The 27,854-nt window shown below is 43.4% G+C and overlaps 1 protein-coding gene across 1 annotated transcript; it reads left to right on the top strand.

The window, feature by feature from the left end:
* Window positions 1–1,911: 1,911 nt before the first annotated feature.
* On the top strand, window positions 1,912–27,854 carry LOC126232311 (octapeptide-repeat protein T2-like). The gene is made up of 2 exons (XM_049942805.1): window positions 1,912–1,922; window positions 27,122–27,854. The coding sequence occupies exons 1-2, from the start codon at window positions 1,912–1,914 to the stop codon at window positions 27,852–27,854; spliced, it is 744 nt and encodes a 247-aa protein (XP_049798762.1).

Raw genomic sequence — 27,854 nt, 5'->3', positions numbered from 1 at the left:
AGATGGTGAGGAAAAACCCGTTGGTTATGTCTCTCGTCAACTGAATAAAGCAGAAACTAATTACGGTACTACAGAAAAGGAATTGCTTGCCCTTCTTTTTGGAATTAATTATTTTAGATGTTACCTTTATGGCCGCAAGTTTACAGTTCTTACCAATCACTCTGCTCTGCAGTGGTTATTGAATCTTAAAGACCCTAGCAGCAACTTACGCGCTGGGCCATGAAACTGTCAGAATATGATTTTGAAGTTCGGCACAAGCCTGGTCGGTTGCATCAAAATGCTGATGCGTTAAGTAGAAAAGTGCGTGTCATTCAATCAGATGAGGTATCAGTTGAAGAGTTAATGAAGCACAGCAGGTGGACGTTCATTGTCAAAGATACGCCACCTTGCCAGAATTGGAAGTAATAGACGACCTTTTGTATCGAAGAACTCCCCGTGGAACTCGTTTGGCAATACCGGAATGCTTGCAGCAACGTATAATACGACAATGCCATGATACAATCCAAGCATGTCACAGCGGAAAACGCGCTACGAACGCTCGAATTGCGACACGTTATTGGTGGCAATACCGACAACGTGATGTGGACAGGTATGTAAGATCGTGCCTGCCGTGTGCACAACGAGCACAAAATAGGCATCCGCGAGTGCCGCTGCAAACACTTCCTCAGGCATCTTCACCCTTCGAAATTCTTGCTTTAGATTTCCAAGGTCCTTTTCCACAGTCGCAACAAGGTAACAAATACATTTTGTCTGTTATTGATCACTTTTCACGTTATCTAATTTTGGTTCCCCTCCCCGACATGACAGCTGAAACTGTGGCGAGAGAGTTTGTAAATCGTGTGATACTACCTTTTGGAAGTCCTGATGCCATTTTAACGGATCAAGGAACCAATTTCATGTCTGCTTTATTTGTACAAGTTTGTAAATTGCTAAGAATCAAAAAATGGCGTACAACTCCCTTCCATCCTAAAGCCAACGGTCGCGTTGAACGCGTACACCGTACAATTTGTAAAATGTTATCCTATTATGTTGCAAAAACGCACGCTGATTGGGACAGATATGTACCGTATATTTCTTCTGCATACAACACCCGAATACATGAATCCACGGGGTACACCCCTTACGAAGCTGTGTTTGGACGGCCGATGAATTCACCGTTCGAAATAGACAAACTACCTCAAGGTGTAGAAATAAAGGAAGTAAAAGGTTTAGCCCGCCGGCTAAAAGCGATATGGTATAAGGTAAAGAGGAATAATATCAAAGCTACTAATAAACAGTTGCACAGGCAGAACAAAAATGCTGTTTTACCGACTTATCAAGCAGGTGATTTAGTGTTACTACGAAACCCGGCAATCAAAAAGGGACGAACTAAAAAGTTCTCTCCCCGCTTTGAAGGCCCGTATCGGATTGTACGGTTGACCTCACCAGTCAGTGCAGAACTGCAATTAACCGATCGTACGGTGATAGTGCACTTTGACCGCCTGCAACCTTACCACGGTAGGGCTGTGTCACCACAACAGGTCGCAGCCCCCGATCCGCCTGTGTCACCTCTACCTCAAGTAGAATAAAGACGAAAGAAAAAACGGAGGAGATTACCTCCACAGGATTGTAGATACCCTTTGCGGAATCGACACCCTTATGGGTTGAGGTCGCGTGATTAATCACGCCTAATTAAAGTTTTATGTTATGTTTTATTGCAGCTTAGTTTAAGTGATTTTCTCCAGGGACTTGGAAGCAAGACGTGCCTGGCCACCACGGAGTTCCCAGCCATTCTCAATTGTCAATTTCCAGTCCTGTCATGTATTTTTGCTCATTTTATATGTATGATTATGTTTTATGTTTTGCAAGCATTGCCACGCATTAGACGTCACGCAACTGGCTTTCTTCAAATGCAACCAATGCTGTTCCAAGATGGCCGCCGAGTAAGTGACGCCAGAAACCATTTCCAGAAAGTTAAGTGATTTAGACAGGAATATAATTTGTTTAACGCCGACAACAATTTAAATACGTGCATTAGTGTATCGTTTAGTCTTGCCATTAAAGGTTTGACTTTTCTTTGCGTATTTTTTCAGAAAACACGAAAAGATCGTAACTTCCCGAAGTCGCGCTTAGGCTTAAATTTTGTAAACGTGTTTGTTTATTGTTTCACGGTAATTTAACTAGTTTCTCGGTAACAAATAAGTAAACTACCGTAAATAGCGTGTAACTTCATTGTTTTAATACAGATTTCAGAAAAACAGCGTAACTTTATATCAGAAACTTGCCTATATACATTTGTTTATAGGCCTAATTCTCGTAACGTTTTTGGAGAATCAAAGTTAAAGTACCTCGTTTAATTGTCCTTTTTTTCATTCAATCGAGTGAAATATATAATAAATAGCGTATACCTTCATTGTTTTAATACAGATCTCAGAAAAACAGCGGAATTTTAAATCAGAAACTTGCTTATATACATTTGTGAATAGGCTTAATTCTTGTAACGTCTTTTTTGCTTTCCGGTAATTTAATTGATTTATTCTAGCTAAAGTATTATTTTTGCCATGAGTGAAAAGTGCCTGACTTGCCGTAGAATTGTTAGTTCCGGGGTTTGGTGTGATGGATGTAGTAGTTTTTTTCACTGGGGGGATTGCAGTGGCGTGGGTGTTGGGAAAGTGGATCAGGCTCATCAGTGGTTATGTAGGATTTGCAGCAGAGATAGGAAGATAGTGGAACAGGAGGGGAAAATTGCTGCCCTTCAGGCTGAGCTAGATCAGGCTAGGGAAGATCTGGACAGGTTAAGGAGGGAGAAGGGCAAAGAGAGGTGGGAAGTGGCAACAGGTAGCAGAAGGAACAGGCCTAGAACTAAGTCTGACAGTTTTGTGGTGAATGTCAAAAATCAGTTTGACCTGTTGCTTCAGTTAGAAACTGATGAGCCTCAAGCAGAGGTAAGTGTAGACAGGACACAACAAACTTTCAATAGGAAATTGAAAAAGAATGTAGGAAAGTCATCGAAAAGGAAGAAAGATTTGTTGTTAGGCAGTTCTCATGCCAGAGGTGTAGGCCAACTTCTGCAGGAGGAATTAGGACCAGAATACCAGGTCACAAAATTTTTTCAAACCAAGTGCTAGTCTGGATCAGGTGACAGAGGATGTAGGTTCACTCTGTAAAGGATTTACCAGGGAAGACACCGTGGTTGTTGTGGGAGGGCCAGGGAACAGCATCGACAGAGATCCTGGGTACAGTATAGAGTGTGACCTGGTAAAGATTGCGTCGGCATCGAGACACACCAATGTTGAATTTGTATCTGTCCTGAGACGCCATGACCGGCCTCATTTGAACTCTTCTGTTGGGAGAGTTAATTTGGAGTTGGAACGGCTGCTTGGGTCGGGTGCGGGGGCTCATATTGGTGTGGTTCCTGTTGATTATCTCAGTAGGTGGGACTATACCAGGCATGGCCTACATCTCAACAGGAAAGGGAAGGGGAAACTGGCTGGGGTAATAGCAGGAAATTTAAGGGGGGGAGGCACTGCCATGAATGGTAAAATACCAGTGGTTACAGGTGTTGGAGCAGCACCTTTTTTAGGATAGGTAAGACAGAAAGATGTCAAGTTCTACGAGAGGTCAGGATTGAAACAAATCTTCAGTTTAGGAAAGAAATTAAACAGAACAATTCTAGCACATTGGATCACCAATCACAGCTATCAATTATAAATTTTCACCAATCACCAGAAATTTTATCTCCACCAAGTTGTATCTCAGTCCTAGGTAATTGCATTGATGAATTAAAGTCACCCAACCCAGTTGACATAATCTGCCTCTCTGAACACCGTGTGACCACTGGTATAGGAACTAGGCCTAAGCACAATGAGAAACTCAGACAGGAGAGTACTGCAAATGTTAGAATAAGGAAAGGTTCTCATAAAAGTATAATTAAAAATAATGTAAGTATATTTCATCAAAATATTGGGAGTTTAAAGAATAAAGTAGATGAGCTTCTAGTTTGTTTAGAAGATTTAGAAGCTGAGAATGAAATAGATATACTATGCCTGTCTGAGCATCACATTGTTACTGATATGGATAAGGTAAATGTAAGTGGATATAAGCTCTCTGCACATGTAATGAGAGAAAATATGGAGAAAGGAGGAGTTGCCATATATGTCAAAAGTTATCATTGTGCAAAAAGTATAGAAACAAAAAAGTTTTGTGTAGAGAAACATATAGAAGCATGTGCCTGTGAGCTTAAATTAAATAAAGGCACATTTATAATTGTAACTGTATATAGGTCCCCATCAGGAAATTTTCATCTATTTCTGAAAAATTTGGACTCCTTGTTGTGCTATCTGTCAGACAGGGGGAAGTAAATTATTATTTGTGGGGACTTCAATGTAGATTCTCTGAAAGAGGGTAATAGGAAAAATGACCTTGAAGTATTACTCGGTTCTTTCAATTTGACACCCGTTATTGATTTTCCTACTCGGGTGGTAAAGGATAGCAGCTCACTGATAGATAACTTCTTTATAGACCAAGATAAGTTTAACCAGATAAATGCTCAGCCTGTTGAGAATGGTCTTTCTGATCATGGTGCACAGCTAGTTACAATATATGACATAGCTCCATTCAGCAATACTAAACAGTCCTCCAAAGTAGTACGTCCAGTCAACGATTTAACAATTGCAAATTTCAGGGAAAGCCTACAGCAGTTAGACTGGGATGAGGTGTACCGTGAACCTGATGCCAATTTAAAATATAATTTATTTCATGACATTTTTGTAAATGCATTTGAAAACTGCTTCCCCAAGAAAATAGTTAAATATACTCGTAAGAAACCTTGTAACAAGCCATGGCTTACTAAGGGTATAAAAATATCTTGTAACCGGAAAAGGGAAATGTATCTGACAGCAAGAAAGAGTAGTGACCCAGAAACTATCAAAAATTATAAAAACTACTGTGTTATATTAAGAAAAGTTATTAAAAAATCCAGGAGTATGTGTATCATATCTGAAATCAGCAACTCTGATAATAAAATTAAAACAATTTGTAATATTATTAAAAGAGAAACAGGTCAACCAAGAGCAGAGGAAGACAGTATTACCATCAAATTGAATGAAAACTTTACGAACAAAAAGTCAGAAGTGGAAAATATTTTTAATAATCATTTTCTAAATGTTGTGGATATAGTAGGATCCAGGTGTTCATTAGAAGATGCTAGGCTGTTAATGGAAGAGGCCATACCTATGCAATTTGATACAATTGAAACCTCACCCACTTCTCCCTCTGAAATTAGGAAAATAATAAACTTGCTTAAAAGCAAAAACTCACATGGAATTGATGGCATTTCCAGCAAAATATTAAAAGATTGTTCTCAACAGATAAGTAAGATTCTCAGCCACCTGTGTAATAGCTCTCTGGAACAGGGCATTTTCCCTGATAGGCTGAAATATGCTATTGTTATACCTTTGCATAAAAAGGGGGATAGATCTGATGTCAACAATTACCGTCCAATCTCCCTTCTAACAGCTTTATCCAAAATTTTTGAGAAAGTAATGTATTCAAGAGTAGCTTCACATATCTGTAAAAATGAAGTACTAACAAAATGTCAGTTTGGTTTCCAGAAAGGTTTTTCAACAGAAAATGCCATATATGCTTTCACCAGTCAAATTTTGAATGATCTAAATAACCGAACACCACCCATTGGGATTTTTTGTGATCTCTCAAAGGCTTTTGATTGTGTAAATCATGAAATTCTGCTAGACAAGCTCAAGTATTGTGGCATGAGTGGGGCAGTGCACAAATGGTTTAATTCTTACCTAACTGGAAGAGTGCAGAAAGTAGAAATAAGTAGTTCTCGTAACATGCAAAGATCAGCACATTCCTCAAACTGGGGAACTATCAAGAATGGGGTTCCACAAGGGTCAGTCTTGGGTCCTTTGTTGTTCTTATTATATATTAATGACTTGCCATTCTATATTCATGAAGAGGCAAAGTTAGTTCTCTTTGCTGATGATACAAGTATAGTAATCACACCTGACAAACAAGAATTAACTGATGAAATTGTCAATACTGTCTTTCAGAAAATTACTAAGTGGTTCCTTGTAAACGGACTCTCACTGAATTTTGATAAGACACAGTACATACAGTTCCGTACAGTGAATGGTAAGACGCCATTAATAAATATAGACCTTAATCAGAAGCATATAGCTAAGGTAGAATATTGCAAATTTTTAGGTGTGTCCATTGATGAGAGATTAAATTGGAAGAAACACATTGATGATCTGCTGAAACGTTTGAGTTCAGCTACTTATGCAATAAGGGTCATTGCAAATTTTGGTGATAAACATCTTAGTAAATTAGCTTACTACGCCTATTTTCACTCATTGCTTTCATATGGCATCATATTTTGGGGTAATTCATCACTGAGGAATAAAGTATTTATTGCACAAAAGCGTGTAATCAGAATAATAGCTGGAGTCCACCCAAGATCATCCTGCAGACATTTATTTAAGGATCTAGGGATATTCACAGTAGCTTCTCAGTATATATACTCGCTTATGAAATTTGTTATTAACAACCAAACCCAATTCAAAAGTAATAGCAGTGTGCATAACTACAATACTAGGAGAAAGGATGATCTTCACTATTCAAGATTAAATCTAACTTTGGCACAGAAAGGGGTGAATTATACTGGCACTAAAGTCTTTGGTCACTTACCAAATAGTATCAAACGTCTGACAGATAACCAACAAGTATTTAAGAAGAAATTAAAAGAATTTCTGAATGACAACTCCTTCTACTCCATAGAGGAATTTTTAGATATAAATTAAGAAAAAAAACGAAAAAAAATATAAAAAAATTAAAAAATAAAAATAAAAATAAAGAAAAACAAAAAAACACAATAAAATAAAGTTGTTATATTAACTTAAGTATGTTGTTAAATTAACCTAATTATGTCATGTATTGGAAAATTCGACTCGTTCCACATCATTACGAAATATCGTATTCATGATCCATGGAACTAGTATTAATCTAATCTAATCTAATCTAAACACTTGGTGTTGGCAGTACCGCGGCTGCTAACTCCGAATAATATTCTTCAATGTCCTCTATTGCCATCTATTTGGCAAACCAGTACATGTGGAGTATTTTTACTCCGAGCTTTTCTTAATTCTTGTTACGTTGACGTCTAGTGTATTGTACTATATGTCGTAGTTCTGTATTTGCTGCAGCTAATCGTAAGTAATCGAAATAGAAAAAGCCAGGACTTGAAATGCATACGCCTCGTAAGCTTTGTTTACGGGACCAGCCGTTGGCGGGGCAACACATCAGCTGTCGCCTCCCCTCCTCTTTTCAGCGCTGTCCCATCTCCTCGCCAAGAACTGGCCAGCGGCCATCATTTTTTCTCAGCCAGTAACAGCGCTTCGCGCGATGACGTATCTTATCACCACGTGCGCTGCCGCCTCCAGCGTCTCAACACGCGGCGCGTCCGAGTAGTTACAAAAATAAACCGCAAATTACTGCCCTATCCTCCGTGTATGACAGACTACATGCATTTACCATCATTTTATATAACTAACAGCCTTTTTAAAAAACTCTTATTCTAGATAATTAGCTATTTCTAATTCATCGTTATTTCTTGTACACGCTAAGCGCGTGATACTTGTCTCTGCAGTAGCGGCCGGTCTCTCGCGGCTACACGCCGTCTCACATAACCGCTGACGTGCCGGTGCCTACTCCGCACCTACGCGTGTGCTGCGCGCTCGCTAACAGCTCCATGCTGGTTTCTTTCATGCAGCCGGAAGACACGGCAAACAAAATTCATTCAAACATCCCAATAAATCTTAACATAAATATTAAGTAGATGTGATTCATTGTTTAAATTCTTTTCCTTGTTTTGTTTCACATTGGCTGGATAAATCACATGAAGTTCTTAACGATTTACATTATTCTGCATACCTTAGTCTGCCAATCCTATAAGTGAAGTTTCACTACTGCTTTGATTCATTGTATAAGCTACAAACTACAGCCCTAACCCTCTTACACATCGAACTGTGAGGACATTTAACGTTATCTTCCTTGGACAAGGCCAGATATGGGCAAACCAATGCAATGCCACGGGTTTTTCACGCTACTGACGAGCCACAAACGACCAATCGTCCGGGCTGCCGTATATCGGTGGACGATTGTTCCTTGGTTGCTACGCAGTTATTTTTGCCCTCCCCATTTATTTTACTCTACCGCCGTGGCCATTGTTCTATCCTGTTTTCCTTCTTCTGTCGATGAGGAGGCCCCTACAACATGTTAGGTACCCTCTTCCGACAGTACCGGTCTTTTAATCTTACCACCCATTTACACCGAGATATTGCTCTCCCTTGTTGCAGTCTTGCCCCAAAATATCGGCCGATGATCCATTGTGAGATACGTACTTTGCCTCTAATTAGCCGGTGATGTAAGCGCTACGGGAACTGTGCCTAGTTGTCCTTTCAGTTCAATTTGTTATCGTCAGTTTTAAAACTAACACACACGCAGCCTAACAGCCAGCCCCAGGTAGCCAGTGTTACATGTTAACGTTGGGCGTTCCGACTACTTACAGCGTTATTATTATACATCATTGTGTTTTATTTTCCTGTCAATATATGTCATTGTGTTTAATTATGTCATTATGCTAGCGCTAGTGATTTATAGTTCATGATTTTCATTTTATGTAGTGTTATGTACTGCGCGCACAAAAAGTGACGCTATTTATGCATGTATGCTATTCTAGCTTCGGAGCTATTTTTATTGCTTGAACAGTCGACATCTTCCTAGTACAGCAGGTCGCTAATAACACCGCTGATACTTTTATTCCATGTATCGCAGGAAACCCATGTGCCTACACCAATTCTTATTAAGTCAGACGGACGCCCTTAGGCCCGCTGAACCACGGTATCGCAGATAGCTCCAATGCACTGCCTACCCCTCAATTATTAGACAGGTTGCCTTAGCACTGTCCGCAGTTTGCTCCATTGCCCTGCAAATTATATAATCATCAATCCAAGTCTGCAGATTGCACTAATGCACTGCTGAACTTATTAGTCGAGTCACTCGCAGGTAGCTCATTCGCACCGCGAACTTGTACTTACACGTCACCGAATCCTAGGCTCCTCGGTTGACCACAAAACAATTCATACATCAATTACCGTGAGACAATTTGCGCTCACACTACGCCTTTGGCACTCAACCACAAATGAACTGAGCCCCAGACGCTCTTTTATTACATTTTATACATCGCCATTTTCTTCTACATGGCAATTCCATTGCAAAATCATCGGATTCTGCCAACGATTCAGATACCGTTCCCCAAATGGCAGCCTTTTCCGTTGCTGAACGGATTCGTTGCTTTTCACCATCTGACAGTGCAAACTGCACTTTTAAGAACAATGTTGTTATATACACACACTGTCGGATTCTACTGACATAGTCCCTAACGCACTTCGTCAACCGACTAAACTAAACTAAAAAAACAACTTCCCCTGACGGATTTCGTATCCGATTCGGAAGTTTACATTCGGGAAATATTCCCTTTATTTTATTTCTTGTCGATTATTACTACTTGAATGTCATGTTTTATTGTTATCAATTTATAGTTATGATTAATGTTAGTACACCTTATGGTTATACGTTATTTTTGTGTCCTATTCGGTATTCCCTTTTAACTCTCATTGTTTCTCGACTGGAAGTATCTCTGATAGCACCTATTGGCCTTCAATTCGTATCCGCCATCAGCTACCATTAGTCACACATTTACACAACACTTCATACGCCCAATAACAACTTACAACACACTCACACTGTTCATATCCACACTACCTTGGTGTAACTTGTTGATGTTACCAGACCTCTATTGTCATATACTAAGTACATGAACAAGGCTTTTATCGTTTATGCCCTCCGCTCTTCGGAAGGGGAAAGGGAAGTACGTACGTATGTACGTTATGTTCAGTAGCAGTTTCTTTTAATCAACAACGTAATCAATTTACCTGTTGAACACTTAAGTTGTTCTGTTAAAATGGAATCAAACGTCTTTGTGACATCAGCTATTCGTGTATTATTTCCTTGCAATAAACTGTTACTTTTAAGTTGCACTTACAATGTCTTAGTCTCGGACGCAGAGCCACTAGCGCTCTCCGACGCTGTTATCTGAGCTCAGCACTCTGCCGGCTCAGCACTGATAAAGCTGCGCTGCGCCGCCTCCACTGCTTCACGCCCAGCCTCTGTATTCACGAGCAACAGACTCGCTCTCGCTAACATTCATTTCCGACTTCAGTACAGTTAATCTCTCTATTGACCACTTCTGTAAGTAAAGACCCTATGATTGTTGAGTTAACTTGAGTTGTCCTACCCTCATTCGGGTTTTCTACAGCTGAAAAACCACTCAATATTATGAAATTCATGAAGTACTTCACCTGTCTCGCCGTGTCGAGCCTTAGCGGGGTGGGTGCTCCTGCGTAGTGGCCAATGCGTGGGAGGTGCCTAGGCTGTGCAGGTTTACACCGCGATCACAGGATTCCTTCTCATTTTACTCATTAAAAAAAAACTTTCTTCGTACAAAATCTCAAATTAATTAACGACACTTGGCCTTCGTCCCATAGCAGGTTGAAAAATTTTTCCAGCGAGTTACGCTAAGTCTGCGCTGCGTAGTACTGCCTCCGCGTTCAGCGTCTTTTTTGCTGGCGCGTGATTGATCAGCGGATACTCAGTGTTGAATTACACCATTGTCTTGCCGCCTTGCTACCCCCACGGCTGCCAAACTGTTGGTTGCCTGCCGTGATTCTACTTCGTGGCGTTCTTCATCAGTATGCGTGACTGAACTGGTCCATCGTCGCTACTTGCCAGGTAATTATTGCTACAACGTTGTACCCCCTCTGTCATCTCTGAATTACTCATCAAGTAAGCCAGGAAATTTTTACTTGTAGGGTCACTAGTACATTCTCTCGCAGTCGACCGTTATCAACATCGGAAGCTGAAAGCAACCTCCGTTCAAATGGCTGTCAATTTATCATCCGCAATGGGAAGCATGTTAACCTCAATGGTTGTCGTTGTCGCCGTTAAGGCGCCTCCATTTCACGTCTACCCTTCCACATCTGGCGTGCTTTTTGGACGTCGTCATAATCTGGTGCATACTCCACATTATGCTATTGTGTTAGCTGATGTCAACATTATTTGAAGAGGAAGACCGTGCTTTATATGATACAGCTCAGCAATTGTCAAAATATGAAACCTTCTTGACGCAGACGAAGGAACATGAGTTTCTCCGATCTTTGTGGGAAGTGACTAGAATTATTTCAACCCTTCGAAGTCAGTTGAACAGTATTATGGATGCAGTACCACGGCCTCGTTTCAACCGAGCCTGGTTGCCCGTTGGAGGTACATTATTCAAATCTGTCTTTGGGACTCCTAACGAAACAGACGCAAAACGCTGGGATTTGGACACACAGCAAGCGCTTTCGGAAACACAAGTTAATCATGAAGTGTTGGTACATCAACAGGTGCGCCTGACACATCTTGAGAATAACCTGTTAGCCACAACTAGACAAATACAAGTTGTAGCCGACAGATTAACACGACACTATGGTGCACTTGAACAATCCTTTAACCAAGAGTAGACTCATCTTCGCTCGGGATTACGTAATCTGACTATCACATTGGACATTGTGAAGACCACGCAGATTCTTTTATTTAATATACACACAGCACAGTTACACGTGCACATGTTACACTCGGCCATTCAACTCGGACTGCAAGGAAAGCTCAGTCCACATCTGTTACCCTCAGAGCCCTTCTTGCACATCCTACACAATGAATCGTCGCAAATTTTGGCCCCTAAACAAATGCTTTATGCCGTGCGGGAAAGCAACCTCCCCTTTTACTATGCTGCATTGGAGGTCCGACTTACCCGTAATTCTGACGGTATTCGGATGCGAATGAGGTTACCAATCACGTACGCAAATTGCGAATACGAGTGCTATCAAATATACACTTTTCCAGTCTCTTGGGCTACCCTTCACCACCATATTGTTTGGCAGACTCAAGAATTTTTTATAGTTAGTCGGAATCGACAAACTCACGCCACTCTCTCTCACGCTGAACTATCCAGTTGCTTCCATACAACACATTACTTATGCTCCACGCTAATTTTACACACTAACACTACTGAGTGCGAGATGTCACTGTTTTTAGCTGAAACTACTACACCTCCATGTCCTCGTGTTCTAGTTTCACTTCGTCAACCAATTATTCGGCCCGTTGGCAACAGTTTTCTGTTCGCTGTTCCACAGACTGTCACCGCCACCCTGGTGTGCCACCGTTCAATGTCAGAGACTGAATCGTACCGGGTAACACTGAATAATAGTGGCTTAGTGTACAATAGTTCAAGATGTGACGTATACGCTGCTTCTATGAGGATATCAGCTCAATTGCACTCCAACTTTCATGTCACCATTCCCACATTTACCTTATACCTTCCTGAACTCTCTTTTAAACTCCATCACCAAGAAAAGCTAAAGAATTTACCGAATACCAATGATTCAGATCTACTCCAATCGATCAATCATCTCCTTACCCAGGAACACAACCAAGTTGCTCTTGACCGAGTGGCCTCACATATTGCTGATTGGCACCAAACCAAGCGATTAATCACCGTTGTATTACCCAGCGCCGGTTCGGTAATCATCATTGTAATGATTGTGATTATAGTATCCTGGATACTCTGTAAAAGAGGGTTTTGCAAATGTTTCACTTCCTTCCGAGAAGTAGTACCACCCCCACAACCTGAAGGTGAATATCACACCTGAAACTACCTGCCAACCTTGGTGCATGCGATCAGGCATGACCCCCCCCCCCCCCCCCCTTAGAATTAAGTTGTAGTCTAGGTGTCAGGTCAATGAAATAATTTTGTAATGGATTTGTATTTCTATGTAAAGTCTATGGAATCACAATTTAACTGTCGAGTCTTAAACCTCATGTAAGTCATTTTGTTTTCTCTTTAAATTTTTGTCATTTTGTAATGTTCTCATTCACCCACTTGGGAAATTACCATTGTAATCCTAGATTTAAGAACTCAAAGTAATATTACGGGGAAAAACCCCCTTGTGACTGTTAGGCCTGGGAGCATTCTCTCACCCCCACAAGGGTGGAGTGTTTCAGTGTGCTGTGCTCTGGTGCCCCTCATCATCGCCTGGGTACCCACCACCACAGATACCGCCGACACACATACACACACACACACACAGCATGGCGCCGCCCCACTGCCGTCGCACCAACTTCACAAGTTTGTTATTCAAGAGCTTTCCTTCAGGCCCTTCAGGCCGCTTCGTAACTTTTGCACATATTGATCATCTTTTTTTTTTTTTTAAATGGAATAATCAACTAGAATAAGCTCATTCATTTTCATCCAGAGAGCCTTCTTAGGAAGGGGAAAGGATGTGCAGGGAGGAGACCCCCCAAGAGGGATCATTGCTGACAAAATTTTATTAAATAGAATTTTCCATGCATAATGTTCGGCACGGGCCCGCCGCCTAGCACCAGAGAAGCACGCAGCGGCCAAACACATCGATAGAAGGTCAGTAGTCGTTCGGACAGGCCCTGGTCATCGCCTCTACATCTGGTGAGTAAGAAAGATGGTGCCTAGAGACCTTGTGGTGATTTCAGGGCATTAAACGCCAGGACAGTGCCAGACCGTTACGCAATCCCAAACATTCGGGACTTCACGGGTACTTTACGGGGGGCAGCAGCATACAGTGCCATAGGTTGTGATAAGGTGTACACGCAGATCCCGATGGTTCCCTGTGACATTCCAAAACAGCTGTTATAATACCTTTCCATTTGCACTTTTAAGACGCGAGATGAGTTCACACTCATAGCGCAGCACCACGATAGTAGTAGACTTTTAGCTACCTTTCGGCATTGCCCGGGGTGTACCACTTGGAGGCAGTCTACTTTTTACTTTTACACCCCAGGCCGTATAGCCAATATGTCCAGGGCACCTCTTGACGAAGAAACCGCCAGAAACATTAAGAAACTAATTAAAACACGGTGGAGACAAGCTACTGAAAGATCACATCCTGCAGCACCTTTCACAGTTGAAGAACTGACAACGGCTATCTCGAACATCAAAACTAGGAAGGCAGCTGGCCCAGATGAGTTATACCCAGAATTTATTAAGTGTAGTGGGAAAATGTTATCAACTGGCTCGTGAGCTTCTATAATAACATCCTTGAAGAAGGCCGAGTGCCTAAGATATTCAAAAGATCTAAAGTATTGCCAATATTAAAACCTGGGAAAACACCAGACAAGCCTGAACATTTTAGACCAATCTCTCTCCTGGGCACCTGCTTCAAACTCTTGGAAAGACTCTTGTATAATCGTATTGGGACGACTTTGAATGAGAGAATCTCCATCGAACAGGCTGGTTTTCGACCACAACGTAACTGTTGCGACCAAGTACTAGCTTTAACAACACATATCGAGAACGGTTATGAACGGAAACTTAAAACAGCTGTTGCATTTGTAGATTTAACCGCTGCATACGATACTGTGTGGCGGCATGGTCTTCTTAGCAAGATACTTTAGATTATCCCTTGCCAGACCTTGTACAAATTACTAAGTGATATGCTCAGCAATAGAACCCTTGAAGTTCATCTAGAAGGAAAGAAGAGTCTAACCATTGTTTCAAACAACGGCTTACAACAAGGTTCTGTACTGGCACCATTACTTTTCAATGTGTACATAAGCGACATACCAACAACAAATGAGCGGAGGTTCTGTTACGCAGATGACATGGCCCTGGCTGTGCAACATGAAAGTTTCGAACAGTGTGAAAACTCCCTTAACCAAGACCTCGGAGTAATGGGTAAATATTTCAGATCTTGGAGATTAATTCCTAACCCAATAAAGTCAGAAGTTACAGTGTTTCATTTAAACAACCAACAGGCAACCCGATCCCTTGACGTTACCTTTGCTGGTAGAAAGTTAAAGCATAACCCAAACCCAAAATATCTTGGTATTAAATTGGAAAGGTCGCTTACATTCAAATCACACCTAATAGATACTGCTGCTAAGATACGTACAAGAAATAATATTATTCAAAAGCTCGCCAATACTAACTGGGGAGCTTATGTACTTACTCTGAAGATTTCTTCTGTAGCGCTGGTATACTCTGTTGCGGAATATTGCAGCCCTATTTGGCTTAACAGCAGCCACACGTCTAAAGTGGATACTCAACTAAACAATACCATGAGAACCATAACTGGGACCATTAAATCCACCCCACTACCATGGCTTCCTGTTCTCTGCAGTATAGCTCCACCACATCTTAGGCGGCAAACCGCCTTAGTTAATGAATGGCGTAAAATCTCCTCCAATACCAACCTTCCAATCCATCAGGACATTGCCCCAAATCTTTCCCGACTAAGATCTAGAAGACCACCATGGAGAACAGCTCAAAACCTTATGGCTACGTCTTACGATGCTGTGGATTCATGGAAAAATGGTCTCGGACTGGACTATCCAAGAACTGCAATGAAATATCACCTGGTGGAAACCTATGTGCAGGGAGGAGACCCCCCAAGAGGGATCATTGCTGACAAAATTTTATTAAATAGAAATTTCCATGCATAATGTTCGGCCGTAGCCGGCTTGGGCATACTGTGGTGGAAGGTGCTGGCCGGAAGACCATGGTCGGCACATTCCTGCCACATGCTCCTCGGTCAGACTCAAGTCCCACGGGTTGGTTGTGCTGACGGGGGTACGCTACTAGCAAGGCGCGTTGGCGTAATCAATCCTCCAATCAGATACTAATCGCGTGATCACGTGGGGACGCGGCCGGGAGCGGCGAGGGCGGCTTGGAAACAGCTCCACGCTCTCTTGGCTTCTGACCTCGGCCCCGAGTAGTCGCTCCTCTAGCCTCTGCCTCTCTGATGAGCAGACGGCAACCCCTCTTGGGGCTGCTCGGCCCTACGTAGGCACCACTGTACCATCATTACAAGAATAAACTGGGTCCATTCCACTTCAATTAATTTTCATTTTACAACGCCCTCCGCTCCTGACCTCTATCCTGACGAACACCTACCTGGTACAGACCTGCCAAGAAGAACTTGGGTTATACTCAATAGACTCAGAACTGGTCATGGAAGAAGCGGCGAGATGCTCTGTAGATGGGGCATACGGGATTCACCACAGTGCGACTGTGGACATCCAGAGCAAACTATCCAGCACATCATTCAGGAATGCCCTAAACGTGCGTTTAAAGGATCCATTCGAGAACTTTATGCAGCCTCCCCTGCAGCCGTCGAGTGGATGGAAATCCTAGACATAGAACTTTAAAGAGACTCTATAGCAGGGCTTAACAACTGGCCGGTTTTGAGCGCCAGTACTCGCGTCTGCTCAGGCATGTGCTCGCAAGCAGGTGCAAGGTCGCGGAGTAGGGAGGGAGGGGAGGGAGGGTAAATGCGCGCGCACGTTTGAATAGGGCCACAACGTGCCTATTCAATTCGCGCTGACTGTGTAATGTTTAAAGTATTACGATCAGCTCTAACAGTCACTTCGCTGGTTAAGAATCATGTCAAGTCGCCGTTGTGTAACCCCAACCATGCTTTCGCAGTTCAACCCCCATTGGGAGGAATTGTATTTGTTTACAGGAAAAGATGATGTTGCAAAATGTTTAGTATGTCACAAAACGCCAAATTCTTTTAGGAAATTTAATTTGCAGCGACATTATATGTCGTACCACACGAAAGACTACGGAAGTGGAAAATGTGATGGACCAGATCGTGCACAGGAAGTTATTAAACTTAAAAGGAACCTATCCGAAGAAGATCTGGACGACGAAGAAAAATCAACTGAGGCAGCTCTCAGAGTGAGTTACAAAATTGCTTTGCTTTTAGCAAAATCCCTGCGCTCCTTCACTGATGGCGATTTAATAAAAGAATGTTTGGTAGTTGCAGCGGAACATTTGTGTCCATCTCAAGTTGAACAGTTTCGGATTGTGCCATTATCTAACATGACCATTATGCATCGCATACAGGACATGGCAGACAACGTCCAGAGCCAGCTTGCTAATATCTGTAAAGATTTTATGGCATATTCTCTAGCTCTGGACGAAAGTGTTGATATCACTGGAACAGTGCAGCTTGCCATATTTATTAGAGGTGTTAATAGAGATCTTCAGGTGAGGGAGGAACTCCTCGATGTAGTAGCCATCAAGAACACTACAACCGGAGGTGATATTTTAAGTAGTGTTGAAGAAAGTGTTGAAAATATAGGATTGTCGTAGAATTCTTTAGTTTCAGTGTCTACAGACGGTGCACCAACGATGACAGGGAAAAAATGAGGTTTCGTTGCGCTGTTGAAGGAGAAAATGCAAAAACTGACCGTGCCGAATGAAATAAGGGGCGTTCACTGTGTGATCCACCAGGAAAACTTATATGCAAAGAGTATCACTCTAAAAAATGTGATGAGTGTTGTTGTTCGTACAACCAATTATATAAGGAAGCATGGGCTACAACACAGGCAATTTAAAAGCTTTCCTGAGGATGTAGAAAGCCAGTATGGTAGCCTGCCTTATTACAGCGAGGTCCGCTGGCTTAGTCGTGGCGAATTATTAAATCGATTTTTTTGCCTATTAGATGAGATAAATATGTTCATGGAAATAAATAACCTGTGTGTTCCTGAATTGAAAGAGCCTTCATGGAAATGTGATCTCGCGTTCTTAGCAGATTTAACTAGCCATCTGAATGCTTTCAACATTTCACTAGAAGGTAAAGATCTGCTAATTACTCATTCCATAGATCGAATACGAGCTTTTAAAATGAAATTGACACTTTGGGTGAGTCAGCTGGAAAGAGGAAATCTAGCTCATTTTCCTAAATTATCATCCATGCAAGATGTTCACAAAGACTGTGAACGTTATTCACATAGTTTAGTTGCCCTTAAGGAAGAATTTGATCAACGCTTTCAAGATCTGACAGCACTAGACAGTGATTTTGATCTGTTCTCCTCCCCATATTCAGCGAATATTGAAGAGATTCGTCCTGAGCTGCAACTAGAAATTATTGGCCTGCAGTGTGACAGATAATACAGAGACAAATTTCAGAACAAGAAAAACATTTTGGAATTCTGCAGACACTTCCCTCAGAATAGATTTCCTCGTTTGCACAAACTGGCGGCTACAATAATATCAATGTTCGGTTCCACGTATGTTTGTGAACAACTGTTCTCTGCAACGAAATGTAACAAGACGCGCCTGAGAAACGCATTGTCTGATCGAAATTTAAACTGCACGCTGCGCCTACAATGCACAAGAACAGTTACTCCGAACATAGATGGAATTGTAAAGGGCAAAAAGTACAAGATAACCGAGAATCCCACACTTCAGTGACACCTTTTATTGTGTAACAGTTCACAAATTAATACGAATGTAGAAGCATACACTAAGCTAATAAAATTATGTGGCACCTGAACATTCTCCTTTATTTGTTTCATTTGTCGCAGTAATAATTCGTGGGTGATATCCCTGCAGGTGGCCGCGGATTTACATTGACTGGCGGCAGCTGTTGTGTGCCCCACGTGACTCCCCCCACTCTCCGCTCTGGTCCGCTAGTGGGGGTAGCGTGCTCGCGCTGCTCCGTGCTCGCGCCTTGCTGCTCACAGCTTGCTCCGCGAGCACGTATGTTGTGAAGCCCTGCTCTATAGATTCCATATATGTGATTGCTGAATGACCTTATAGCAACAATTTCTGTATGATAATTTTATCTTATCTATGACAAGATACCTTATTGTAACAACCTGTGTATGCCTTCTTTATCCTTAATTGAATGTCCATAAGACGAGACATTATTTATGTGTTATAATGTATGTTGATTTTATCTTTATCTGTCTGTATGTATTTAAACATGAAACCATTTGTACTTGAAAACCACATACGCTAAATAATAATAATACTTTTCGGTCCAGTTTATGCCATTTGGGTTACGGATGCTGTGGAAAGATGGCAACGATTTAGAAATGAGGTCTTACGTGGATTAAATTTTTGTTTCACATATATCGATGATATTTTCGTGTTTTCACAAGACGAGGAAGAACAAAGAGACATTTACGAAAATTGTTGATTGTGTACAAACATTTGACTTCCTTTTAAATCCTGATATATGTTCATTAGGAAAAAGGAAGATCGAATTTCTGGGGTAAGAGGTAACAGTATAGGGTATGAGATCCCTTTCAGAGCCTCATTTCTTGGGACTGAAAAATTATTACAGACGTCACTTACCACATGTCGCTGAGATTCAAGAGCCCCTTTATACAGTGCTAGAAGGGAAACATACCAATGGTAAACGTCAGGTGCCGTGGTCACAGCAGATGACAGGAGCTTGCTCTGAACTCTAGGCTTCTTTGGTGTCGGCTACTCTGTTATGTCACCCCAGTCATACAGCAGAGCTGTCTGTAATGGTTGATGCAAGCCGCCTAGCGCCAATGGTGTAGCAATGAAGCAGTGGGTAGTAGGGATATGGCAGCCATTGGCATTTTTTTCAAGAAAGCTCACGCCAGCTCAGACGCTGTGGTCAGCTGTTGATAGGGAGTTATTGACAATGTAAGAAGCAGTAAAATATTTCCGTACAGATTTGGAGGCAAGACGCTTCTCTGTTTACCGGTATACAGACCACCACTCACTAGTCAACGCCTTTGAGAGGATCCACCAAGAGAGTTCCCACGTCGCATCAAACACCTGCAAACCATAGGACAATTTACAACGGACATACCTCACACCGGTGGTTACGACAACATTGTGGTGGAATGTCTGTCAAGAACTGCAAAGTTTTCAAGGAATTTCATGGTCAGCTATGGCGTCGGCACAAAAAGTCGACGAAGAACTGCAGAGATTAAAGGAAGACAAAAATGCGAGTTACGAACTGAAAGAAATTTACGAAACGGCCTCGCAAACGACGTTGTGGGGCGACACAGCTCGCGGTCAGATTCGCCCCTGCATGCCTCAACGACGGTTCACGACCTTTCACAACAAGAAATTCGCGCGTCGGCACACGCAGTTACTCAGCGTTTTACTTGGCCGAAAGCAGACAAGGATTTCGCCAGCTGACAAGAGAATCAATACAGCGTCAACAGTGCAAGGTCGGGCAGCATGTTTTTGCACCCATTGGCAATATCAGCACTTCAGCAACAAGATTTACCTATGTACATGTAGACATCGTGGGACCATTACCCTTGCCGGAATGATACACACGTATGTACCTACTTACAATGATTGACCGCTCTGCACGTTGGCCAGAAGCTGTACCGATTACGGACATCTTGGTGGCTAGGAACTTTATCAGTGTATGGATCGCCAGATGCGAAGTCGCAATCACGCTGGCAACAGACCGAGGATGTCGGTTTGAGTGTGAACTTTTCTTCAGACCTTTTCCCATTTGTGGACTCCAAGCTATCACCCTGCCAGCAATGGCATAGATGCCGTTGAACTCGTAAAGCTCCACTCATGTGTCACCAGGAGACATGGTTCGAAGCGTTGCTGGTAGTGCTTCTTGGGATACGAACAACTATTAAAACAGATATCGACCAGCACCAAGTCAATTGGTTCTTGGCCAGCAGATTCGTATTTCCGCCGATTTAATGGAGCAATGAAATACAATGATACGTACAGCAAGCGTGCAACACGACTTCTACCACAGCCATGAGAACAACAAAGGAGACGGGCACCGGCTGCGGAACCTAGTGAGACACCTCGATCAACAACGGAACAGCGCAGAGAAAGTTTCTCCAGAGCTGGAGGTCGCATTCACCTGACGCGTCCAAAGGTTCCAGGAGCACCAAGTCTCCAGAAGACAATTTTTTACGGTCGGAAAAGAAGAAACAGCAGCCACGACCTTCAGAGAGTCGCCACACAATGGTACCTGCATGCCTCACATAAAAAAAAAGTGGGAGGGGGGGGGGGGTACTGTGACGACGTACTACAGTGACAGTAGTCCAGAGACGACAGTTAAGAGACGGCTGAGAAGTTCACTGCCGTTATTTATTCTTTGTAGTTTACTCGTTGTCACAGTTTAGTGGTTACCATAGTAATAATAAAGATTTGGTTTTTGGGTTCGACACGAATATATTAACCAAGTTATCTCGGAGAATAGTGAACGGCTACAAGTTGTTATGTCACCATTATCATTAAATCTCAGTTAATAACGCATCAATGATATGAGCCTTCAAGAGATAGCATGAAAAGAAAGAGAAGAGTCAAATGTTACAAAAGCATGTTGGCGTACTGAATAACTTCGTCGTATCTGGAGTCGACAAATGTAGGTTCACATTTCCACCGTACTCAGAAATTTCTTCTGTCTTCATGTCAGGATTGGCAACACATTCTGGGACTTTATTATGATGGAAATACAAGTAGCTTACGTTCTGATGTATTAAATGTTACTTAGATTTCGTCTGATTAGAGAGTCAAGGATGAAATAAATATTTAAGAGATTTCCCAGAGTGTGGTTAGTCAAGAACCTACGAGCGCATCTTAATTTTCTGCGACTGAAACGAGCAGCAAAAAAATTCATATTCTTCCTTCTCACAAATATTTGTCTCTGTATTTCCGGACATGTGGTGATTTCCAAGAACCTAAGAGGACAGCTGTAATTGCAAGTATTGGGGCTAGGCCATTTCTAGCCCAATGTGCCGTTATCCAATATTGCGGCGATGATGTCATCGAAGATGGCGGCGATGACGTCATCCAAGATGGCGGCGATGATGTCATCCAAGATGGCTGCGATGACGTCATCCAAGATGGCTGCGATGACGTCATCCAAGATGGCTGCGATGACGTCATCCAAGATGGCGGATTTTGATGGGAAGTTTGAATTTTGGCAGGAAACTGCCACACCCCACTCCCCCAGAAAAATGGTGGGAAGTTCAAATTCCAACAGGATAATGCATCACACCAAGGAAAATGGCGGGAAAAAGGGACTTATCTTTATTATTTAACCAGTTTCAAGCATGTATGTTCTCCACGAGCTCTAGAGCCCAACTGGCTTAGTTGATATAGTCGCCAGCAGAGAGCGCCCCCGTGACGTCATCCAAGATGGCGACTATGACGACAATCAAGATGGCTTTACCCAGTGTATCCAACACGTAGTGTAAGATCGGACACTTGGCCTACGTCCACTAACCTAACCGCCTCTCCAATAAAAATCGCATGAAGTTCAAATCCCAACATGATAATGTGGCACACCTACGATAATGGTGCGAAAAACGGACTTCGCTTTATTATTTAACCAATTGCAAGCAGATGTATTCTCCACTGGATCTGGACTCCAACTGGCTTCGTTCATATTGGTGCTGCCAGAGGGCGGTCTACTGACATCAGATCATGATGCAAGTACCGTTATTCAAGATGGCTGCAACTGATGTATCCACAACGAGCTCCAGGGCTCAAGTGTCTTAGTTCATATCATGACCACCAGAAGACGATACCATGTGCATGCATTATAACCGGACACATGCCACGCCGCCAGACAGCGAGCGTCCGACCGCTTACGTCACACACCCTAGACCACCACCTCCATACACGTTCCAGACATTGTCTTCTGTAAATATGCTAATACCCATATTATGCATCTAACCTATCAATTACCCGTGTACTTAACTACATTTCAATTTTAATCATGTTAAACAATTCAATTTACAATTTGATATAGGTATTAAAAGATGTTCAACTGCTTTTCAAGGTCCACACCACTACCTCTTCCTAGGAACCGGCGCTGAGTTTGAATTCTGGCAGTAAAGAAAGGTCACTTGCGTTCTCGCTACCAACGTAAGAAAATTGCTGCAAACAAAGCTCACCATCGCCACTAACCCAAGTCACCAGACTCCAACCTCTTCCTAGGGGCGGGTGCTAAAAGGACAAACCCCCACTAGGCTAATGGAGAGAGGAAGGAGTATACTTTATTTATTTGGGAGCAATTTATTTATGTTTGGAGTATATCTATCACGGAACACACGCTCTGACATGCCCAACAGCATACAGACCTGCAAACTACTCCTACATAACTCATGTATAAGGCTCTACACTCACTCTTGCTAATTGAAAACCGTCAAAAATAACACATTGCACAACCTTAACACATACGAACCACTCATAAATAATGCAATACATTCACGTCCAGATAGCCAAACAACTCTTCAATTCTCAAAATAATAATCCAACTAAAACACTCCGCTTGCTGATCGTCAACTGTCTAAATCATACACCAGCATTTACCTAAACAATTAGAGGCAGCACCGCCACCAAGTGTATTTGCCACTGAGTCCATGGCCCAACTGACTTACTTCATATCGATGCCACTAAAGGACGCTGTAGTGATGCAAGTACCGTAATCTAAGAAGGCACCACCTAGCGGGTTCACCATGAGCTCCAGACCCCAACTGCCTTAGTACGTTTCCTAGCCGTCAGAGGATACCTCCGCGACACCACCTGATGACGCAGGTACAGTTATCAATGACGGCGGCAAACAGTGTGTTCTCCACGAGGTGTAGTACCCAGTACAACCGGCAGAGAACGCTGTCGTCTTTTTCGTGACGTAAACCAAGATGATGACTCAGCCTGCTCTGAGCTACTGTGGAGAGTAAGGACCTACTACACTATATATTATCGAACATTTTATTTAGGCATCTATTATATTTATCACACTATCACAAAACAGCCACCCAGTTGTGCATGAGGTCATGTTGCACAGCCCACAGACACGCAAACAACTCCTAATTTCAGTACACAATAGCAAACTGCTCCTAAACAATGCAGTACACATATCTGCAAACACGTTCAGTGCCCATAAACTGTCCAAATAATGCGCAGAACAGACTATAGGGCCGCTCGCAAGATAACGCCATAGACGCGAGCAAGCACAGACCACAGCCCCTCTGTCCATTGAGTACACAGGAGGTAGCGCTAAGTGATGCATGCTTCAGATGTCAAACTGCGCACAGCCCCTGCTCGGCTTCTGCAAACATTAGGTGGCGGCACCTCTCATTCATACGTAACACCTGAGAAATTCCAATCCAAATACGTGTTCACCTACCCACACATGTTGACGTGATCGGGCGGGAGCGCAACCGCGAGCTGCAGCCGAACGCAGGCCAAAGTAGTGTGTAGGCGCCGTAAGTGACCGGCTGTTTATATTCATAGCGTGCAATCCAAACAGAGCCGCGAGCATTCGGCGTTCCTCGCTACTCTTACTCTAACTGCGGTCTGGCGAAGACGTCGCAGAATTCCATTCCACAATAACAGAACCTGCTTTCTCCTTAGCTATTCTAACGGACCCTACGTCACGTCTGACTGACGCTTCACCACGCTTAGCTACAGACTACCGCGAAGTGAGGTTCCGCTTCGTCGTACACCGGTGAAAGTTGCATTCCAAGCATCACTCGCACCGGTCTCATATGAGAGGCATCTCCAGGTGCCAATTGTCTCTATCATTGAAGGCAGGGTGTGTTGACACACACACACACACACACACATTTAACGATACTTAAGTACACATCACGGCTCTCGCCTCACCCCGAAATGCCTGCGTGACGACTCGCCATCTAAAACGTTCTCAACATTATTCTTACGTCACATCGTTCTTTACAAAAATAACACCCAGGTCAACCTCTTGGAAATTGTATAATGCCCCATAAATAGTTAACGCTCGCTTTCTAGATGTCTCATGTTGTGTGCACCGATATTCTTCCCATAACAGAACCTGTTTACGAAAATAACATCGAATCCACTCTTCCCAACGCTCGTAACCTGGTACCCTTCCAGCCCTCAACATACGCAAACGTTCCCGCCTATATCCCACCACAACCAATCGAGCATTCTGATTCGCTCTTATCGAATTTACCCGCCGAATTAGTGATGCAGGCGGTATCGAAGCAAGATCCACTTTTTCTTTCTGAGGCTTTCTGTGCCTATGTTGCACAGATCGCTAAATTCCACTGACAGTTAATAACGCAAAATTGGCTATACATTATCAAATACATGTCAGATTAACAAGGATGTTGGAAGAAAGGAAGACAATTGCCGGTGTAACTAAAATTAAATATTGCCATTGCTGCTATATTCTGACACCGGACAATGTACAGTTAATGTCTCCGCTTCACGACTGCGCCTCAGTATCTATAGCGCATATAATTTTCCACGTAAAAAATCGCTCACCGTTATCCATGTACTCAATCTATACGCCCCTCACAATAGTACACACAGTCATCTTCTCTAGTCATTACATAACATAAACAATACTAACTTAACAGTGCAATATATACACAGCTCACATAGTGCAAGCCACTCTAACTTTAAAATACAATATATGCACATTCTACACCAAAAGTGCAGTTATCTTTTATATCTGTACAGCACCCGAACAAATTAAGGTATGCGCCACTCACACTGCCTATACGTCACGATGCTCCCCCAGTCATAGGGAAGCACAGTAATCCTGCTCTTTCTTTCTACAGCCGCTACACTCCGTGGTAGCAAACTATTTTACACTGACCATCATTTTGCACCAACAACTAAATATAGCAGTCTTGTCTACATTTCATCAAATACATACCAGACTCGCAGGAATATTGGAACGTCAAATCGATCTCCGACCAGTGAATATATCACCGAGTACCGTCTCGATCTAGTAAACATGCAATTTGTCATCCTTCAAAATATCGAATCATCCTCTTTACATCAGGATACCGGAGTCGCTCTCAGAACTGATGTGCGCGGAGGAGGGTGCTACCCTGTAGCACAAACGCGTTACGGTTTCCGCTTTCTTGCTCACATTTCTACAGAGGTCTCCACACTCGTCTATTACAAGAACACACATATTTTCTCTATAATATTACACCATTTTAGCTGTACTTCTCGATAACAAGCACCAGGCAGCATCCTACCCATGACGCATGCAAGATAGTTCTGGACATATAGACTGGGAATTATTTCTTTACAAAAGGAAACTTTAGCTAAGTGGAGCCTACTCTAGGCCGGCCGCGGTGGTCATGCGGTTCTAGGCGCGCAGTCCGGAACCGTGCGACTGCTACGGTCGCAGGTTCGAATCCTCCCTCGGGCATGGATGTGTGTGATGTCCTTAGGTTAGTTAGGTTTAAGTAGTTCTAAGTTCTAGGGGACTAATGACCACAGCAGTTGAGTCCCATAGTGCTGAGAGCCATTTTGACCCTGCTCTAGACAGCTCAATAACTAGAAACAAACAGCCAATCCAACCTCGTCATAAGATTGGTTAATTCTGAAAGTCGTTCGGCTAAGGAACGCGGTATGTGCCCGGTATTTGCAACTCCCTCACACCGCTAGATATTTATCAAGTATGTGTAACATATTCTGTCTAGATACCATGTCAGAAGCTTTGTTATATATCCACTCTGTTAAAGGCGATGACTGATTGACAAGGATCACAAACACTAGTAAATCGTATACTTACTTGACGTCGTAAGAAATGTACACTAGCTTTTCACACCTCTAGTGTTGCGCTATCCACTAGAAATGATGTCTATGATTTGGAATCAGGTGCTCCCTTTAAGCCACATACCTGCGCCAGATCACAGCCACAAGTGAATATCATCTCTGGCGCTTTCATATCTCGAAACGAGTCACCTTTCTCAAACCTATCTGCTGCAGTAAAAATCCATCATGATCTTAGTCAGTCCCTACAAATCTTGCGACTGCTACCATTTCTACAGCTTTGCGCACGTGATCATGTCATTTTAAGTCCGGATTGAGCAGAAGTCAGACAAAGCCACATCCACCACCTTCTGCAGTCCGTCTAGATACAGAGCGAACTGAGTTACTGGACAGGACCGTGTTTTGACCATTCGGCGGAAATGCACGCATTGTTTTGCGTTCCCAAACCACATACAAATACTACCGATCCACGTCCATTCAAATCTATAAGCCCAACATCCTATCAACGTTATTCTCTACCCCTCTCTCCCCCCCCCCCCCTCAGCACAAAACAATTAACAACTATACAAGCTCAAATAACTTCATCCGATATAGAACTCACATAGACGCCATTACTCACGCGATGACGCAGAGCTGCGTTGGGAGTCCAGCACGGAGAGACACACACAGACACGGAGAGAGGGAGAGGCGCGGAGAGACGGAGACGCAGAGGGGCGGAGGCGGAGACGCAGAGGGGCGGAGGCAGAGACGCAGAGAGGTGGAGGCAGAGACGCAGAGAGGCGGAGGCAGAGATGCAGTGAGGCGGAGGCAGAGACGCAGAGAGGCGGAGGCAGAGACGCAGAGAGGCGGAGGCAGAGACGCAGAGAGGCGGAGGCAGAGATGCAGAGAGGCGGAGGCAGAGACGCAGAGAGGCGGAGGCAGAGACGCAGAGAGGCGGAGGCAGAGACGCAGAGAGGCGGAGGCAGAGACGCAGAGAGGCGGAGGCAGAGACGCAGAGAGGCGGAGGCAGAGACGCAGAGAGGCGGAGGCAGAGACGCAGAGAGGCGGAGGCAGAGACGCAGAGAGGCGGAGGCAGAGACGCAGAGAGGCGGAGGCAGAGACGCAGAGAGGCGGAGGCAGAGACGCAGAGAGGCGGAGGCAGAGACGCAGAGAGGCGGAGGCAGAGACGCAGAGAGGCGGAGGCAGAGACGCAGAGAGGCGGAGGCAGAGACGCAGAGAGGCGGAGGCAGAGACGCAGAGAGGCGGAGGCAGAGACGCAGAGAGGCGGAGGCAGAGACACAGAGAGGCGGAGGCAGAGACACAGAGAGGCGGAGGCAGAGACACAGAGAGGCGGAGGCACAGATGCAGAGAGGCGGAGGCAGTGACGCAGAGAGGCGGAGGCAGAGACGCAGACACAGGTTGA

The sequence above is a fragment of the Schistocerca nitens genome, chromosome 1 (genome assembly GCF_023898315.1).
Source record: "Schistocerca nitens isolate TAMUIC-IGC-003100 chromosome 1, iqSchNite1.1, whole genome shotgun sequence".
Taxonomy (NCBI): Eukaryota; Metazoa; Arthropoda; class Insecta; order Orthoptera; family Acrididae; genus Schistocerca; species Schistocerca nitens.
This window is presented reverse-complemented; position numbering and strand designations above follow the sequence as displayed.